At 35.9% G+C, this 21,417-nt stretch overlaps 1 protein-coding gene across 1 annotated transcript; it reads left to right on the plus strand.

Annotated features, from left to right (window-relative positions):
* Positions 1-3,270: 3,270 nt before the first annotated feature.
* Positions 3,271-20,714, plus strand: LOC142354057 (mitochondrial amidoxime-reducing component 1-like). The gene is made up of 7 exons (XM_075406327.1): positions 3,271-3,464; positions 8,692-8,875; positions 9,572-9,742; positions 12,253-12,422; positions 13,082-13,243; positions 19,686-19,857; positions 20,419-20,714. The coding sequence occupies exons 1-7, from the start codon at positions 3,377-3,379 to the stop codon at positions 20,549-20,551; spliced, it is 1,080 nt and encodes a 359-aa protein (XP_075262442.1). The 5' UTR covers positions 3,271-3,376; the 3' UTR covers positions 20,552-20,714.
* The last annotated feature ends 703 nt before the right edge of the window (positions 20,715-21,417 follow it).

Consider the following 21,417-nt stretch of genomic DNA (forward strand, 5'->3'; position numbering starts at 1 on the left):
GTATTAAGTGGCTGAGCAGCTCTCTTTGATCCTTACGCCTTGCTGGTTTGTAATTATGCGATTCACCGAAACTGTTAAGGAGACAAAAATTCATGTTGTAAATGGCGGTACTTAAGAGTATGAGCTCACACACCCACTCAACCCCCCGCCCCCAATCAGTCACTCCCTTCCTCACCACTCAGCGTCCTCCACCTTGAAATTTGGACCCCCTAATGCACGGCCTAATGATAGCATCCCAAAATCCCAGCTGGCGACTAAAGCGGATCTCTCGCCGGTCGTTTGGGCGCAATTAGCCCGACTTTAGTCGATTGTTCTATAACCCTTATTATGAATATCGCTTACGGCAATATTTGAATTTTAACTTCACATGTATACACAGAATTGTTTCACGTCTAGAGTTAATAATCGAATTTCAAAAACTACTGATTTCTTGAATTTTTAATAGAGAACTTTCATGATTGTGTTTCAAATGAAATGAGGAGAGAAATGTGAAATAAGGTAGTAGATACTAAACGTATCCCGCTTCACGGCTCAATTTTTCTAAAAAGTACGTTTCAGGGGAATTATTGCGAGATTTGCTACCTATGAAAAGGCATTTTCAAAATACCTGGTTTTGTACTTGAAATGGAAGAGTGAATAATTAGCGTTTATGTGGTAAAAGTCTTCCTTTAGGCAAGTTTCTGTATCTGTAAACGGTTGGTTTGTTTCTGCAGTTTTTTATAGCGGTCACTCAATCATTTGAACAGATTAAAAACGCAGTACGAAAGGGTCCCAAGGACTAAATACGAGAAAAATCATAATGCAAAAATTGGTAACCAAGAATTTGGAAAATCTGTTCAAAATTTGTTTTGCCATTTGAAAGTAATTTGCTAATTTGGTGTGCAATGTGTTCTTTGCGTTTTATGTAATCTAATTATATACATTTCAGTTAAACTTTTTAAATTAGTAAATTTTTCTGAAGTTTACTATTTAAGATTGGTTTTGATTGTTGAATTATTTGATGTTCCACTTCAAATTTTGTCAGAGCCAAAATAGTGAATTGAAAGCCGTCTGTATATGTCAGCATTGAACTTAAACAAAACGCAGTTTTTCAAACCTACCGTGAACATTAAAAACCCGATCGGGTTTTTGCTTTTAATTGGCACTATATTATTCAGAGGAAGTCAGGACAAAATATCCAATACGAAAATACTCAATTCCGAAATACCCAATCTGCCAAAATTGGGTAATTTGTCATGTAACTAACCTTTTTAGAGCCTTTGATCGGAAATATATTGGGTGATTGATATCCAACTAATTGGTAGATAATATCGGTTGTGAAGCGTGCAGAAGTATGCAGACTTGAACGAATGAGGTAATTGATATTTATTTACTCGTACCTTTTGTTTCATATAGACTGACTATTACCCTTGACTGTTTTTCGAATTAAAACATGAATCTATCACGACGGTAACCCAAGGCTAAACCTATGATAATTGTAAAAATAATCCGTAGTATCAATTGAGAAATTAAAATGATAATTCATGTTTGGCTGGTCGTTCTTAACTTGGGTAATTTAAAACACAACTAGTCCGAACTTTCTATTTATTGGAATATTTTGATTCCCCTACCTCAGAAATTTAATTATCTGGAGGGTTATAATTTGTCTTTCAACTCGTTGATGTTATGTGATATCAATGCTATCTTCATGCTCCTTCGATCATCAGTTTTTTTGTTAATCATTTGCCTCGGGTATCGATTTTTCTTGGATTTTAATTTAAAAAATGTTGCAAGTAAGGCTTTGTTCCATTACATCTAATTCAATAAAACAAATTCAATAGTCTTACTGTTTCAATCGATTTCAACTTTGTTTTGAGAGCGAAACATAAGTGGTGTTCTTTGTTTAAGATAAGAGATGATTGAAACTGAAAATCAAGTTTTATAATGCGATCTTCTCTTAAAGCCTCACCATTTTTTATGCATAAATATAACGTATTCGATCGCGCTGCTATGAATCTGAATTTGTACGAAATTGTTCAATTGCGTTAACTTTGGATGTTATTGGGGTTGATATTGGCATTTAAGTAAGTTTCTGTATCTGTAAACGGTTTGATTTGTTTCTGCTGTTTTTTCAACCGGTTACTCAATCACTTGAACAGATTAAAAACACAGTACGAAAGGGACGCAAGGACTAAACACGAGAAAAATCATAATGCAAAAATTGGTAACCAAGATTTTGGGAAACCTGTTTAAAATTTGGTTCGCCATTTGAAAGTAGTTTTCTAATTTTGTGTGCAATGTGTTCCTTGCATTTTATGTAATCCAATTATGTTCAATTCAGTTAAGTTTTTAAACTATTTTTAAATTTTCTTAAGTTCACTATTTAAGATGTGTTTGATCGTTGTTGAATTATTCGATGTTACAGTTGAAATTGGTCAGAGCCAAAATCAAAAGCCGTGTCTCTGTCTGCAATGAACTTAAACAAAACGTAGTTTCTCAAACCTACCGTGAACACGAAAAAATCCGATCGGGTTTTCACATTGAATCGCCCTATTTTATTTAGAGGAAATCGACAAAATATCCAATACGAAAATACTCAATTCCAAAGTACCCAATGTGCCAAAATTGGGTAAATTGTCATGTAACTAACCGTTTTAGAGCTTTTCATCGGAATTGTATTGGGTGATTGGCATACACCTAATTGGTAGATAATATCGGTTGGGAAGCCTGCAGAAATATTCAGACTTGAACGAATGAGGTAATTGATATTTATTTTTTAACTTTTGTTTCATGCAGACTGACTATTAACTTTGACTGTTTTTCAAATTAAGACATGATTCTTTCACAACGATAAACAAAGGCTAAGCATATGATAATTATAAAAATAATCAATATTCAAATCGCGTAGTGTCAATTGAAAGGTTATAATGTTAATTCATGTTTGGCTGATCGTTTTTAACTTGGATAATTTAAACCATAATTGGTCGCAACTTTCTGTTTAACGGAATATTTTGATTCTTCTTCCTCAGAAATTTGTCCATTTAAACTAATTTTTCTTTGAACTGGCGATCTTACGCGATATCAATGCTATATTCATGCTCCTTTGATCATCAGTTTTTTTTTGTACATCATTGACCTTGTGTATCGATTTCTCTTGGATTTTAATTTAAAAAAATTGCAATTAAGGCTTTGTTACATTATATCTAATTCAGTACAACAATTGGAGTAGTTTTACTGTTTCAAACGATTGCAACTTTGTTTTGAGAGCGAAACATAAGTGGAGTTCTTTGTTTAAGATAAGACATGATCGAAAGTGAAAATCAAGTTACATAATGCAATCTTCTATTAAACCCTCAGCGTATTTATGCATAAATATAACTAGTTTGATCACGCTGCTATGAATCTGAATTTGTCCAAGTGTTCAATTGCGTTGGCTGTGGGTGCTGCTGGAGTTGGGCTGGGAATTGTCGGACTGACAATATACGGTAAGTGAATATTTTAAGCCAGTATTATATTTTGGATTTTTTGCCACAGGTGCCTAAAAAGCAAGGGTAAGTCGACATTAATATTTTAGTTTTTGACGAGTAAATTTAAATTTAGCTCAGGAAAATAAGCTTTTGTGCTTTAGTACGAAATGCGAAAAGCACAATTGCTCTCAAAGGTAGGCTGAACCATTTACTGCAAAAGTGTTCGTCTTTGGTTGGCCGTTTTTTCCAGATCATTCTTTTGATTTCACTACTCGAGTGAATTTTTCACGCTTGACATTTTTAAGTGATTTGAATAACCGCCTGTCGTTCGAGAGCCACTTGTCCGATGTTATTCGATTTTCGTTTCAATTGTTTCCGCGTGTTAATTATCGTTTATTTTTGTCAGCTAAGTACCGTACTGAACCACTAATGAGCTAGTTGTACTGCATTTTTGCATTTAAATACATTGTTGATAATTCATTTTATCTGTTCGTTTTGGTATAAAAATTGAAAGCTAAGCTGTTGATTTGTGTGAAATATGCTTTTTTGAGTGACAAGCAGCTGGACATCGATGTTGGGAGTGTATCTATTTTTTCCTCCAGCCTTTTGTGTGCTTATTATTTACAACGCTGAAGGGCACGTGTCATGTTAACGTATAATGATTGTCTTTGCAATGGCGTAATTTTGTAACAGTTGGGAAACAAATATAATTTAAATACAGGGGTTCAAAAATGAAAATCTCTTAAATTCATGTTAAAAATTTAGAGTGGAAATTCATAACTGACCGGTGTTGTTGCAAATCCATGCTTCAAAGTTCATTATAAGTTTTAAGACTCTCCCCCTATTTTTTGATCAATTCCATTTCATTAATCAAGCTAAAGTGGATCTTATATCTGTTTCAGTAGTAATAGGATGCTTCTTACGACTCGGCGATGAGTTTTGCTATTTTACAATTTTTATTAAAACCCAAAGAATTTGGATTGTGCTAGTGCGCTCACTTTTTTAAGATGTGATCAACCTTTTTGTGATTACTTTCCTTTCAAAACGGGATGAACAGGTGACGCCTTTAGGGAAAACACGTATTCAGTAGCGATCCTTTGCTGGTTTTGTAATTTTTGAAGCGCTGAGTGTGACAAAGTTACTGGCGCTAAACTTAATGTGAAAACGTCTTTTCTTAAGCTTTAATAACAGCAAATTTTCCGCAAAGTTTTCAATTTTATTTTTGCTTAAATGCTGCTTTAACTGACGCTGTTCTAGTTATACGTATTGGTAATGCCAACTAAACAACTTTTATATTTTCCAATTTTTCATTTCTGACCAGTTTTTATCTCTTTTTGAGTTCTTCTACGGTTAGTGACATATGAAATCGTGTAGTATATTGGTAAGTTGGTTAATGGTTAGATTACAGCAGCACAGAATTGCTTAAGAATGTTGTTTCTGAAGACAAGCAATAAGAACATTCGGACTGTTTTTGCTAGTTTCAATTAGTTTTATTGTTTAATACTGTGCTTGCCTCGTGCATGAGATCAAACTTTTGGCGCAAGGATTCTTCGCATTTGTTTGAGTTTTGGTTACATTAGTTTATTTTCTCAGTCAACATGTGGCGCGAGAATTGTCCGCATTTGTTCGACTGATTTGTTTGTCTTATAGTTATTTATTTAGGTAAAAGGATTTAGATTATTCGTTTAATTAGGACTTATTCAGAGCTCTTTGCAGTTTTCGGAAACTTTTTGTTAGCAAAACTTCAGCGAATAATGAACTCTGCCGCGTTTGATTTTTTGATTGTCACCTTCAACACCAACCTCGTCGTACCTGAAGCAGCTACACTGGTTGACAATGAGGCAACGAATTGTGTTCAAAATCCTATTGTATGTGCATCGCTTTGTACATCAGCCTGGCAAACTCCCACTATTTTTATCGGAACTAATGAAACGAAACACGATGGTTTCAAGGTCTCAATATTTTTTTTACAAATTAGTTCCCAAATTTTGTTCTAACTTTGGAAGACGTTCGTTCTCGCATGCTGTCGCTGTTGAGTGGAATAAACTCTCATTTGATTTGAAACCTATACCATCTGAAATTTTGTTCAGGCGAAAACTCAAAACTCATCTTTTTAAATTTTCCTGCACTGTTGAGATTTTAAATGGTGCTTAAACCAATAATAATAATGATAATAATAATATTAACTTCTATGTACTAAGTGCGCTGAAATTGGTTGGAGGATCTGAATTCAAGATTCAAGGGCCAGGTTTTGATCCCTGAAAGAAGCAGTTCTCCTGTTTTTTTAATGTTAATAATAATTTTTTATCTAAGTTTTCATCAATGGTTCTTGTTATTTTCGACTTAATATCCTACACTACCTGCCTCTCATTAGCTTAGCCTTTTTTTCTCAGTAGCCTTTTTTCGGTTCTCCTTTGTTTCATACGTTAACACCAAAAAGCGTCTATATCTTAAATGGTTTACTTTTCAATTATCTCTTGATTTGTCATTGTTTTTCTGTCTTTTTGGCTTTTTAATGTTTAACTGTTCCGCTGGCCAGGTTTGATATTTTCAATTATTTAATTACGTTTCTTTCGATTGTTTTTTAGAACTTTGCTGTGTTTTTGAGCTGTGTTCGCACTTTTTTCCGATGACTTAGGTTTCGAAACTGGATGAACACTCAACGCTCAGTGGGCGCTAAATTTCATACCAGGCCCTAAATTGGCTTTAGCTCAAGTGTTCTTTACGCTGACTCCTGGGAAGGCTCACATGCAAGGTCTACAGGTAAGTTTTTCAAATTTATAAGACCAGCTGTGCAGTTTTCAACACAGTTTAAGTCGCAGTTGATCGTGTGTTTGTTCCAATAGTAGTTTTTTTTGGGCTGACTGCTTCGCTTTATGCATTGGTAACACAAACCACAAACAGATCAAAAAACTTCGCGGGACTTGCAATTTTCAAATTTTTTGAAATTTTTTGCAGTGTTTCAAGTTTTGTGATATTTTGAGGCCACTAAAACTTAAATAATGCTCGAAGATGATTGTTGCGTATATTTAATACCACACAAGTGGTTTTGAGTGTAATAACTTTTAGAGTATTAGCAACTTAGTAATTTTTGATAAATTAGTAATTTTTGATAAATTTTCCAGCTTTTAAGCCTTTTTTCACGTTTTTTGGCGGATTGTCTTCTATGCGTAGTGAGGCTTCTTCCAGCCTGATTTTTAAGCTGGTTTGATTGTGTCTGTAGTTTTGGGAGATTTATGTAAAGTTTTATTGATGTTTGCTGTTTTATTGTTTTTTGGAGTTTGTCTCTGTTTTTTTTAGTCCAAGGGGGCAAAAGTCATTTTCTAAACTTGCACAGATCTTTATCACACACATTGTTTTCGAGAAACTAAATCAAGAAATCTTGCCGATATGATATGACTGTACGTGGTTCTATTGGACAATTGATTTCTGACTTTTATCATATGCAACTGTAAATTGGACAACTGCTTTTTGAAAATCTTTTTAATTGCTCTCGAATTAATTTTGGAACAATTATTGTAAACATGTGTGTCTTTTTCGTGTAAAGAAACGCCGTTTTCCGCTTGTGTTCTAGAACAGTCTCCACTCTCAAGTGACTTTTTCTTGTTGATTATTTTCGTGATCTCAATTGCTTTCATTCTGAAATATAATTTTTCTAACAAAAAGGCGATTCAAAACGAAGTAAGGAAGCCTGCAAAGCTTTGTAGTTAAGGTATCAGACTGTCATTCTGGAAGTCGCAGGTTCAAATTTCTTTGGGGTGATGTTTTCTGTACCCATGAAAATTATCTAAGCTACATTGCCTCTAAATTAAATTGCCCCGCACGTCGATCGAGAGCAATTCGTCCGACGTTAGTGCGTTTATATTCAATAGTTGCACTTCGTCTTCGGCCACGTTTCAACCCGTTAACCATGCGATGCGTTAAAATGCATACACTAAATTTTTGAGGTGTTTTCTTTTGTAGCGGCGATTTTGTTACTTATACTCTGGCTAACTTATTGTTTTAAGTGCTTATTTTTCTGCTTGGCTGTTTGAAGAATTTCGCCGTCTGCTTATTGGAGCGAAATGTTAACCCCTTGCTGTAATTAGAGAGAGATAGAATAAATTTATCCTCGCCCAATTAATATGACAAAATTTATATAAATTCATTTTGAACATCAATCAAACATCATTTAAGACAACGGAATTAATCATTAAACCAAAGTATCAACAATTTAACATCATAAACGTCAATTAATTATAGGACAATGATTGAAAATAAGGCCAGGAAAGGACACGCAACGAGGTCGTCAGACCTGCTTTCCAGCGTGCCCTACATTATTTTTAAAATGATAAACTTATTAGACAAAAACTAAAAAGACAGCGAATTTGTGAAAACATACTTTTGCCATCAGATAGTTCTAGTTAAAAAAAAACTATTATCACATTTAAGCATAGAAACCAATCTTAGCATCCTCCTACTGCTAAGAGCACTAGATACTGTACTTACTCTAGTGCCCCATTTGACAACTGATATTGCTACTTGTTCTATAGTGTCAGTTTCGGAAAGAATAATTGTCAAAAACTATGTTAAGACATGAAAAATTTGAACTTTTGAGTGCAAAAAAGCCCGCGATGCCTTCGAAGAAGGTACCGCCAAAATTTTGGCGTAGAATTCAGCAAAATTAAACAATGTGCAAAATTTATGCTGAGAGTCGAGGTCACTAGTGTTAAAGTGCGTCTCATGCTTTTGTTCTGCGAAAAATAATGATTAATTATCTCATGGTTGTTATTTTATCGATATTTTTATCACACTCCGAAGTGGAGTCGAGTCTGTTGAGTTTTTTTGGGGGGGGGGGGTAACCTTGTGATAATATTGGGCGGATTTTTTTGCCACCTGTATTATAACGTAGACACTAAAAGAATGGCGTAATTTTGTTCTCTAATTAAAGCAGCAGTGTTACGACACTTTGAGTTTTTTCTTGTATTAATCAAGTACCGAAGTTTTATTTCATCGGTAAAAACAACTGCTATCGCATCAGGAGTTGATCACTAATGACACTTCGTGCTCACCTTGTTTCCTGAACGGCATCTTTTCTATTTGTGATGCCCCCGGCACACACACACACACACACACACACACACAGAGCTTAGTTAGTGCATATTATTTGGACCCCCCCCCCTACGAAATACTCCGAAAGCGAAAAGATCCATTAATTTCTAGAATGGCGTCAGTTCTTTGGTGTTTTGACGTCGGTTGCTTTTAGCGTTGAATAAAAGCCGCAAGACTTGGTTTTATGTCGGAACAGTCAAGAGCATTGCTCTCTATCCAATCAAAGGAGTTCCTGGGTTTCCAGTGGGTGGGAGTCCAGAAGATGGTATTGGTAAAGGGACCAGTCCGCCTGTTGAAGTCACCCCTTTGGGCCTCAAGTGTGGAAAACTTCGAGACAGGTGAAGTAAAATGGAACCTCACAGCACTGACCCGCCTCCCGGTTAATTTTGATTACCCGTGACTCGAATTGATGCCATCTGAGTCCATTTCCCGAATTTTTTTATTAAACTGATACAATGAAAGTTATTGGTGCTGTGAATGATAGAACCAGCAATTTTGTAACCTAGGGCCTATTATAATATAAAGCACCAAATTTGAAAAAAAGTTCAAAAAACTGCCTGTAATTGCTAGTTTTACACCTTTATAATGGGTAGTCACGCCTAGAATGAGGCTAGAATAACTTCATGCTAATAATTAGATCATGCATGCTAATGGAAACAAATTTGTACACGGGAAAGGCAAAAGGTTCCGGTTACATTAAGATTTCCCAGTTTACCGGGTGGAAATATGTGCATCTTTTTTTTCATTTTTTTCCTTATTGCTTGTTTTGTCTTTCTACCTCTTAATGATCACAAATTGTGGTCAACGTTGTGGCTAAAATCCAAGTCATGCGCATAGCGACATGGATCTATTGTGTTCCCCCCCCCCCCCCCCCTCCAGCTTAGTGAACCTTTTATGATCCCCAGGCGCACTTGCAGTGCTATTTTCTTACATAGTAACGTTCTATATAACAACATATAATTTGTAACTGGGGTTCATAAAAAAACACTGGTGGGGTGGGGGCGAAGGAGATTAGATCCCTTAATTTTTTTCAGGTGCTTTGTGCTCGGGCGCTACAACAAACAGGACGAATTTGAGTTCATCAGTCCAAGAAGTGTTCCCAAAATGATGCTGGTGAAAGTGAGACCAACGGAAGACTTCTCGGCTGTGATTGTGTCTGCACCTGGCATGGAAGAGATCACCGTCACTTTTCCGTCATCACTTAAGTTAGTTGAAAACTACAATTCAGGACTTTTTCCCTTATTTCACCACCTAGTACTTTATGCGACCCAAGTTGTGGGGCACGTGCCATTTCATAGTAGTAAATAATTATGTGGTAGTCTAGAACGTGCTTTCGGGTCTCAGTTTCAAATAATATTGACCCAATATGGCTGGGGTTGGGAGGGGATTCAGTGGGAAAAATTCACAATTTAATTTCCCTAATTAAATAATGTTGACATATCTGCTCAAAATTGTACGGAAACTTGGTAAACGAACGAGTTTTTAAAATTAAATGATTTCTCCTGCATTGCTAACAGCAAGGTAAGATAGGATACCAATCAACCACATTTAGCTTTCTTTTATTGACACACAAGTTACAACGCGTCAGTCTTGATGTAATCAATAAAAAAACTGTTAATGAAAAAAAATTGAAATAAATTCAACATAGGAGCATAGATTTTAACACAAAATCTGGCAGACGTTTGAAATGTATTAAAATTCAGGCTCGCTTTTCATATACGTTAAGAAAAATGTCAAAAATTTGAAAGTTTTTACAAGTTTGATCCATAGTAGAAAAACAAAAAGGGATCCCTCACGCCATATAACGATTGGCATCCAGATTTAACCCCAGGGCATGGAAGAGATGATCGCATCGCCTAATAGGGTACAGAAGGCAGATTCTGAAATTCAAATGAAGGTAAAAACAAATATTCTCTGAAGTGGAATCATATCGCAAAATATTGTCTACAAAAATATGAGCTAGCGATTGGGCTCGTTTTTGAGCTAGTTTGCGGGTATTTTTCGGAACAAAAAGAAATCTTGTTGTGTATTTAGTATGGAATCTACACTCTGAACTTTATCAAAAGTTAAAAGATGTGGACGAATGTAATTTGTTTTAAGACTTCAGAGTTAACTTCAGCGGGTTGTAAATACATAGCTTATGATTACCAGGAATTTGATATATTTCAATTAGTTGTTCTATGGGGAAGAAAAGTAAACGATGTTGGAACTTTTTTTCTGTAGACGTTAAAGGTCGTCATTTGCCGATTTTTAACAGCCACCTTAGATAATTAAACCACATTAAATTTTCCTAATATCGAATTCATAATTATCATTTTCTTTTGGGCCTTCCCAATCATTTGGTTTCGATCTCTTTGCGCTATTGTTACTATCAATTTGCTCCCTGTCAAAAGCGTTAGCTGTTCGACGAGGGCTGGATGTTCCTGAGCCGATGTTAAACAACGGCTTTTGATAAGTGCCGTCTGCTTTGTTTCCGTACGTTGGCATATCTTTCTGTTTCTGAAATAACGAGCTGTATTTCGGTTTGAATTGTTTTCTTGATTGTAAATGATGTCCATCTCAATTCAGGAATTTTACAAGTGTGGCTACTTTCAGCTTTAATTCTGATAGTTCGAAAGCAAATCTGCTAGTGATGAAGAATTGCAGTTATTGCAAGACCACAAAATATTTCCCTTGATTAATAGCCGCCCTCATCTTCTCAGCCGGCTATTATTGCGCTCGTATTTTTTTTACTTCGTCAAACTTTTTTTCGCTTTACCATTTTGCCGCTTTTTCGAAATTTTGCGTGAAATCTTTTTGACTTCTCTAGGCTAGTTTCTCTCTTCTCTCATTCTGCTAAAAGTGAATTTGAACATCAGTTGCTAAGCAAAGCAATTCAAAATGAACAGAGTCGGTATAAAAAATTGAAGTCAGAAATAGAAACGGGATAAACCCATAAAGCCCAATTTTAGATGCCCGCTATTTGAACGTCGTTCCTATAAGTCTTAGTTGCCACCTCTAATGCTTATTGGTGTTGATAGTAGCCCCTGTAGCCTCTCTCTCTCTCTCTAAGAAACAGAAGTATGTTCAACTACGAAATGCCATCAAAATAAATTGGACTTAAAAAATATTTTTGTTCAAAAATCTTTTTTTTTCAATATATTCTATTCGTTCAATCCCAATCATGCTTATTGGAATCAACGGCGGCTATTTTCCGGCAATCTGCCGGGTATGTTTGCTTCTTTTAGTCCAACACAACTTGTGAACTGGGGTTTTGCACAGGAAACAGTTCAGAAGTTCAGTTTGTTGTGCTACTTCACCACATAATACACAAGGACTTTGTTGTGCCCACGATAGTTAACTTCCGAATTCATTGTTCGCTTCGGATGTCTGCTGTTTGACTGGTTTATCGTTTACTTATTGAAATTCAACCCTAACCGGTTATTTTGAGATAGATAAAATTTTTTCAACCCGAGCCGGGTAATCAATACCCTTCTTTCTGTTTTGTTCTGTGGGAATTGCCGGTGATATTTGACCAATATAATAAGGAAATGCTATTTAATAAGTTTATCACAACAATTAGGCTATATTTAAGTATTTATTTGTTGAAATTTTTCGCATTGATTTTCCCTTTGCCGCCTGTACTGGATAAGGACTTTAGCTAAGTCCCTTCCTGGCGACTTATCGACTTAATTCCCCTCATTTTTTAAAAAGGCTTCGTTTAATGTTTTTTTAGTGCTTCTGTGACAGTTGACGTGTGGCGATCCACCGGTGACGCATTTCTGTGCTGTGATGACAACGTGAACAAATGGTTCTCTTCATTCCTGGAAAAGGACGACATTCACCTGGCCTGTGGAGTTGACCTCAATGGAAAAATTTTAAGGCCTAGAAAACCACAAGAGGAAGGTAATAATAACAATAGTAATGATAGTTCTGATAAATTATTTTATAGTGCATAAGATATCAGAACATTTAGACATTTATAACTGTAAAATCAAACAGTTGAAGGTATTAGAAAAAATGAGAAAACTGAACCAGCGAGACCTTTTTTGATCAACGGATACGTTCCGAAATGTCTCCTGGTTAGGTAGTATTGACGTTGTCATTTTTTGCAAATACCGTTAGCAGTTGGGGCCATTCAAATGAACGAGGAATCAACTACACGTCACGGACACCAGCCCGTCAGCTGGAATACATTATCACGGGTATTGAGAATTTTCATGTGTTATTATATATTTGTCGCTAATTTAACACAATAATATCTTCCATTTGGTAAGCCTTACTGTTGATGCACCCCGGTTCTCACCCGCCCTCAATAATTAGTCGTCAATAATTAGTTGTGGTATATTATGACACACTTCAGGGCACATATTTCTGTAATTGCTCATCGTGCGTTTTACAAGATTAGCAGAATCTCTGCGCGCCTGTTTATTGTTTGTTCGTTTTCTGGCAAATAAACTACCATAATAATCCTGTGATTACCGGCTGTACTTTTTTTTGAAATTTTGCAGTTGCCCGTTCTTGAATTTGAGAGTATGCAGAAACTTCGAACTTATATTTTGCAGATCCTAAATTCGGCAAGTACGCACCGTCGGATATGCAGATTCTGTTCAGTGATGCAGCTCCTCTTCTCTTTGTATCTGATGTGTCTTATGATGATTTGAATGAAAGAATAACTTCACAGAATCGACCTTCACTCAGCGTCCAGTCATTCAAACCTAACATAAGTAAGTACGTAGATAAAACATCGACGACCCCATAATAACCCCATCCCCCCGTTATGGTAAATTATGGCAATGACATTTGGGGGGGGGGGGCTATAATGGGAAACTCCACAAAACGTCTTCAGATTTGCGACTGGCTTCGAGAATAGTTCTCATAGAACTCGTTGTTGAGTTTTCGGCAATGCTTTATTTTGGATCTTTTCCGTACGTGCAATCGTTGCCAAGATTATCCAAAGAATTCTCAGAAAACTCAAAACCGATTATTAGGTTTAATATTCGTGAGCTCAAAATCCGCTCTCAGACAATTTTTTAATTCATAATTTTTGTAAGTATGCGTCTTTGGTTTACGATGACGGGGGAGGGGGGAGGGGGGGGGGGGGGTAACCGTATCTATATTAGAGAGACAGCATAAAACAACAATGAAATGTAGTGTATAGTCTAGTAATAGGTTGAGCTCACCGTTACAAATAATCATGTACCATTAGAAAGATCTGAAAAGAACAAGTATAAATTGTTGTCTTGCCGGCGACAATTCACAAAAACTGTTGAGGAGCGATGGATTCCCGATGTAAGCAGTGAAGGATGTTTGAGAGGTTTGAATCCTCGCCCCACCCCCCTTTATTTCCTGATTTCGGCTTGCCTCGTATTGCCCCGGAAGGTAACGAACTTTAACAAACTTTAAACTTTCTAATAACAAAACAACCCTACACTAGTTGTTGAGATCATTCGCCGAATGTTGGTCGGTTGTCGGCTATGTGCTTTGCTTGAAGTATTTCACAAATGCGTGATATTGGCGTAAACGGCATTGGCATAAAAATTTTTGAAAGGTAATGAAATTTTAGAATTGTTTTTGTCTCTGGTTGGTTTTCTTTTTAATTTCTCTCGAACGAAATTGGTCTGTTTTTATAGCCTGGTGTCTGTGATGACATTGGCTGAAAAATTGTTATAAAATGTAATGAAATGTTGGAAATGTGTTGGATTCTGGATGGTTTAGTTTTGAAAGTTTTTCCCCCAAACCGGTCTTTTGTATTTGTCTTCTTCTGTATGTTTGACATTTTTGAAAATAAAGTTGAATCTAATAGAGATGTGTGTTACCTTTGAAGCTATAGCGAGGCTATTTTTGATCTTATCGTTGTTTTTACAACCTTAAGAGGAGCAATGGTTTTTTACAGTTTTTTTGTGTTCGAATTTTGACTCGGTTTTGGACATGGACTATAGATTTTGAACTAGCTTTTTTAACTATTATATATGGGGTAAAAAGGTCATATGGTGAAAGGTCATTTTCAGACATTTTCCCCCGTAACAATACTTCATCTGTATTCAATCTTCAACCCTCTCCTACCTACCACTCCCCAACTACAAATTCTCCACCGAAACATAACACTTTTTCATTTGTTCTCAAACGAATTTTATAGCAATTATATTAGTCCTTGTTGCACTAGCTGGTCCTCGTTAATGCAATTTCATATTTTTCATTTGATCACTTTTTCCGACCAATGACTTTTTTCCCTTAGATAAGGGATAAAATGGTAAAGCCTGGCGGGTATTAAGTTCTCTTATAGCCTTACAGATTCGCCGAAACTGTTAATAGACATAATTTCATGGTATGAAGGGCTGCTCTTAGTGTTGACACCGTCCCACACGTAACTCCCTCTGCCACCACTTCACCCCCACTACGCCTCATTCCACCAATAACCCCGCTCGCTCAACCCCACCCGCTCAGTTTCTTTTTAGCGTTGTATATCCAATGAAAGTCATTGTTACCTCCTCACATATTTGTTGGTCTGTGCTAGTAGTTTTTGATTTGACTAGAAGTTCATTTCAAAAATTATCTTTAAATTATCCAGTTCATTTGATTTTAATATTGTTTCCTCTGTTTCGCCTTTCGTTGTTTGTTTTTCGCTTAGCGCTTGACATTGAAATTGGCCAGCGTAATTTCCAAAAAGTGATTATGCAGTTGTTGTTGAGTTAATGCGAATCAAACATAATCAAACTCTATCTAGCTGTCAAGAATCAAAGATTTTTTGATACTGTAATTTAGCTCTTTACTGCATTAGAGACACAATTTTGTAAAATTTTGATTGAGGTAACTTGTATTTGTTTTTGTTTGGTTTTTTTAACTTCCTCTTTGTTTGGAAAATCAATTCCTAAATTAATTTGAATGGGCAGATGTATTTTTTTAATATCTTTGATTGTGTATCAGAAGATCTCTTGCTGTATTTGTTGTTCAAAATACATCCAATCTTTTTTCATTCTTTTTGTAGTACGTGAGGATTCTTGTCTTCAAACGAATAAAATGTGCGTGTAATTCACTTAAGTCGAGGCGAAATTTCGTGTTTTTTTCGTCTAAAGTGAAGTAAGTCTTTTTAACGTTTCTACCTTAGTGTTTTTTTTTTGTTTGATGTTTTGCGTTGTAACGTTTTTGATCAAAAGAGGCCGGTAAAATAGAAACAGCCTGTTTTGACTGAGACATGGGTTGCTTGTTTTTAGTACATTTCTATTCCTCAAAATAATGTTCAATGTGTTGACAATAATTTTCTGCTGTCTTTTTAGTTTTGTTTTCAGTTTCTATCAATGTACTTTTTGTGTTTGTGGTTTAATTACGATTGTGGCACGATTGTGTACTTGTACACTCCTACTATAAAATAAAAATGGCCACAATTGTTATTGATTTGTTTTCATTTTGTCAAGTTTTGTTTGTATCGATCTATGATTGGTTTTAGTAGATTAAAGTTCTTTTTGAGCAATTTTGGTTGATTGACTATCGATGTTGAAATCATGATTACTGAAAAAATTGACCTGAAATTTTTGTTCTCTTGTTTTTTCGCTTTCAACAGACCAAAAAAATATGATTTCTGCTTGTCTGCAGTTTTATAGCGGGGCAATTTTTTGTTGATTGCTTTTGCTGAAAATTCATGTGACAAATTTCGTTAAACTCATGCCAAATTTCAATGGATTTGTTATCGCTTGTTTGAATACGTAGAAAATGTAGAATCTGAACCAATTTTCGAACTGAAATAAGAATCTCTTGCCCAGCTTCCATTTTTTACGAAATAGCACTTTTGGAGCTAAATATTTAATACTTTTACTGTTTCGCGCTTAAAGAAGAAACTTGTTATTAATTACTTAAGATATTTTTGAAATGCACAAATTTTTCTCGAGCACAAAGCTGATTCTGAGCTAGTCAGTATTTAGTCTTTCAATCGCAGAATTTGTAATCCGAGAGATTTTGATGGATTTTATCTTCCGTTCATTCAATTTCTGCATAGTTAACATAGGTTGCTGAAAACAGTAACCAGTGCGACTATTTAAATTCGCCTAAAATAGCTGCTAAGCAAGTAATAGTAATGGATATCTAAGCAAATTTTTGTCTGAACAGATTTTTTGTTGTTTGTCTTTTTGTCGCGTCGGCTGTATAACAAATCATACGTGAATTTGACTGCGGTTTTCATTTAATAGCAATGCTCATTTAGACTTTGAAACATTCTGCTGTAATTAAATATTACGCGTATTCATATAATGGCTGCCTAACATTGCTACCAATGGCTGCATACATTGGCTACCTAATTTAGGAACATCGAATTAACTGCACAATTTCAGGTATGATCTAAATTTTTTTTAATGACTGTTACTTTTTGTTTTCAAAAATGTTGGTCAGATTTTAAGCGATGCCGCATTTGTTGTTATTGTTTGCCGTTAGACTTATTATCAGTAACGACAAGTCTCATCAGCTTTAAGTGAGGTCAGACTGCGATTTTGCAAAAAAAAATTCAGTTTATAGTCAATTGCGTTTTTACACTATTTGTGTTTTACACTATTTGTGTAAATTTGTAAACTTTTTGATCTGGGCTGTATTTGTTGTTTTTGTCAGTTTTTCCCTCAGTCGTTTTGCTAAATATTGGATACGTTTTCTAATTGCGAATTTTGTATCTGGTTTCAGTTTTAAGTTTAAGACTTAACGGAATTCAAGTTTTGTCAAATTTTTGCATTAATGTCTTATTTCTGACTTCTATGATTTTCTTTGTTGTTGGTGTATCTAAAAACCCATTGATTGAACTGTTCTTTAAGATGTTTTCTAAATTTTATGAAATTGGTACCACCTTAAGTAAATGGGTTTTTTTGTTTGTTTATAAATAGCCGCACATCGGCCGCTGTGGCTATTATTGGCCTTCTCTTGGTTTTTTTACAATTCAAAGAATTTGAATTATATTGGGGCGCTCTCATTTTTTTAAGATCTGTTTACACCTTTTCATGGTTTTTAAGTCAAATTGGAGTAGTGATTTGAAATTTTTTTGCTCTAATTCTAAAGTAGAGTGAGAAAACAGTGTTTGAAAAAAATGCTCGATAGTGGTTTTTTGTTCACATGCGGCAATATCACGTTGATTTTTACTGTTTTTTCGAGTTTTTGGATCGGAATTTTTTCTAAATGGTCTTCCCAATTCATTCATAGTTAGTTCTAGACATAGTTTTTTGTTTGAAACAAATTTCCATTTTCGCTAACGGTTTTTGTTCATATGCGGCATTTTTTCATTAATTTGGTTTATCTGATTTTTTTTTAAAAATGGTTTTGCCAATTCACTTGCAGTCCGTTCCAGGTATAGTTTTTTGTTTAGTCAATGAAAATTCTTTGAATTGTACGTCAGGACTTGTCCTGCTATGTTTTTTTATTTCGTCGTCATGATTTTTGTTACGACCATATGACGTCACAATCTGCTTTTTGTTCATTCGTTCATGCACTTTCATCTGAATTGCGTGCGGGACGTCATTTTTCGCTCACAGTGGAGCGAGTTTTTTGTTCATGCGCGTGATTAAATTTTTGGTCACACTTGACTTACTTCGCTCTGAAAAATGACTCCCTCACTTTATAATGGATTTTTTTGAAACATTAATTCAAGGAGATAAGGTCAAGTGAGTGTGTGTCACTCTAAATGAAGGTTATTTTAAGAGCAGTTTTTAGAGGCGGCAATAAGTTATACAGATTCCTAATCATAATATAACATCTCGCCTCTCAGAGGTTTTTTTGATGTGTTTCTTTTACTGTTTTTTGAGACTGCAGATCTACGAAGCTATTTTGGCTATTTTCTGGCAATCTGCCAGCTATGTTTTTTATGTGTTCTGTTATATGCTTTGTTAACTGAAGATCAACAGCTGTTCATCTGGTGTGGTTGATTGTGTTTTCTTGATAGTCGAGTCTTTGTGTTGTAAAGTAGAACTTTCCCTGTTTAATAGCCGCGTCCTCAATTCTAGGCGGCTATTATAGCCTCCTAATTTTTTACAATTCAAAGAATTTGAATTGTATTGGGGCGCTGTCTTTTTTTAAGATCTGTTCACACATTTTCATGATTTTGAAGTCAAATTGGAGTAGTGTTTTTGGTCACGCCGAAACAGGAAGTGGAGCGAAAAAGCGAGTGGTTTTGCGGCGTGAATTTTTTTGCTCCAAATTTAAATTAGAGTGAGAAAACGGTGTTTGAACAAAAATTCGCTTTCTCGCTTGTGGTTTTTTGTTCACATGCGGCAATTTCACTTTGGTTTTTACTATTTTTTCGATTTTTTGTATCGGTTTTTTTTTTCTAAATGATTTTCCCAATCCATTCATAGTTCATTCCAGGTCTAGTTTTTTGTTTATTCAATGAAAATTCTTTGAATTGTACGTCAGGACTTGTCCTGCTATGTTCTTTACTTCGTCTAACAGAGTTTTGTTTCGCCTTACCATGACTTCTTGGAATTGACTTTTTCAATGACTTACCTCACTCAAAAAAAATGACTTCTGAGCTCACTTAAGAAACTTAAAATTTTATGAACATTTACTTATTAAAGGTCAATAGTGTGCATCTAAGTAGTGCCAAACATATGCCCTAATTCTTGAATATTTGAGTCTTGAGTTTTTGATTTCGAATAATAATTTTTGGATTTTTTCCGTTTGTGCCCCCCCCCCCCAAATATTGCACGTGCATCTGGGGGGTGCAAATAATATGCGCCCACTAAGCTGAGGGGGCACAAACGGAAAAGATCCTAATTTTGAAAAGCCCTATTAGGGCTTCCCCTTATAGAGCTTGTGTCTCATAAAAATGACAGTCCGAAGCTAACCGAAAAAGTCTAGTGGTGTATTAAAGGACTGGTGGTCGATCTGTCTATTTTATTTCTATAGTTGTTTCAATTCATGTAACGCCACAAGCGTCTATCGCGGCTGTTTTCCGGCAATCTGCCGACTATGTTCTGCTTTTTTGTTATCTTCACTCATTATTAGCCTGTTCGATAGTCCGAAATTTGAATTTCATTTTTTTAAAAACTAACCTTTTGGTTAGTTCTCCTTTTGGTTTTAATTTTTTCTTCATCTTATTGCAATTTCTGCGCACAAGAGCTGAACAGAGGCATCTTTCTTATTTTCACGCCGCTTTCCAAATGCTTTCGTTGCTGACGTCATTTTTTTATTGTATATTTTCAGTTCTGAAGAGTGACAGGCAGAGGCCTTTCGCGGAGGACGACTGGAGTCAGATTAGAGTCGGGGACACAGTCGAGTTCTACAGGGTGCGTCCCTGTACCAGGTGCTCAGTGACCAGAGTGGACCCGGAGACTGGAACTTTTCGGAGTGATGAGGAACCGCTGCGAACTCTCAGGTACCAGTGGTTACTAGTTAGAACCGGCTTAATTCTAAAGTTTCCATCCTTCTATTGCCGCTTTTATTGTCGAGTTTTAGGGTCCAGTTGGCACACTTAAGAATATTGAAATTTATTTACCAAAGTGAATTGTAGTTAGCTCTTAATTGCTCGGATTAGTAACTGAAATCTGTATTGAAATCTTGATAAGTGGAGAGAGGATTTCAAATCGGATTTCGCTGCCGCTTTTATCGCTGCGGCCTTGAAACAGTTAATACCATATAAGGAAAATAATACACACGACTCAACATTATCATTTTCCTTATATGGTATGAACTGTTTCAAGGCCTCAACGATATAATCGGCAGCGAAATCCGATTTGAAATCTTCTCTCCCAATTATCAAGATTTCAAGATAGATTTCAGTTACTAATCCGAGCAATTAAGAGCTAACTAAAATTCACTTTGGTAAGTAAATTCCGATATTCTTAATTGTGCCAACTCGACCCTGGTAATAACGTTATGGCGACATGAAGCAGAAGGTGGGTTTTCACAATTTAATTGCTGAATGTTAACGTTGCAGGACCTTCCGACTACATTCAGCGTTTGGACGCGACCCGCTGTTCGGATCTCTACTCGCTCCCCAGCAGTGTGGAACAATCACAACAGGCATGAAAATATACGCCACAAGTGACCCATTTAAAGTTGTAAACTAAACTAATATTTAATTGGATGCAGTTCTCTGTCAGGAGTCTATAAGTGCAGAGTTTGGAATTGGTTAACAATGATCCACTGCTGATAAAAAATTTTGATATTTCATTTGTAAGTTTTTATTGATGATGCTGTCTACTGAATGGCAACATTAAAATTAGAATCTGTTTTTTTTTTAATCAGAGTAGATAATATGAGCAAAGCAATCAGAGAGAAAGATTAGCGTTGGAGCTCAAAAGTTGATTTTATCGATTCAGCCCCCCACCTCCAGTATTTTTTATGGCCCCGGTTAAATTGTGGGAGTAGTTAAATAGCACGTTGCTATGTAAAAGTGCACGTCTGCGTGGGGGACTTAACTTTGTATGAGGGGGATAGATTGAGTGAAATAATAATTTGTGATTCCAAATCTGTCCACCCTCCCCCCCCCCCCCCCCCCCTGTGATACCCAAGGATATCATCCTTTGTTATTTATTTGATGCAGTACATTTTTATATGATGCCCCTAAATTAGTTCAATTTATTTGCCCTTCATCATTTAGTTAATATTTGTTCACTTCGTATCTTATGATCAGTTCAATACTTCCTTTCTTGGTTTCCCGCTTCGTGATCAGACATGTCTGATCACGCATACTAGATTTGCTTATAAGCACTTCAGTTCATTCTTCAAGTTTCGCAATTCAATACTAGTTGAACATTTCTCTTTGTAATCCCGCTCCGCGAGTAAGCACAAAATACTCAAGTCAGGATTTCGCTCCGCGAATCGCAATTTAAACAAAAGTAAACGCACCCGCATCGCGAGTAGCTACTATATTTAAACAGAGTACGACATGGCGCAGTCAGCAGCTAAGCGTACACCTCTCGGAATAGACGCT

The sequence above is a fragment of the Convolutriloba macropyga genome, chromosome 15 (assembly GCF_964194025.1).
Source record: "Convolutriloba macropyga chromosome 15, txConMacr16.3, whole genome shotgun sequence".
NCBI classification, from domain to species: Eukaryota; Metazoa; Xenacoelomorpha; order Acoela; family Convolutidae; genus Convolutriloba; species Convolutriloba macropyga.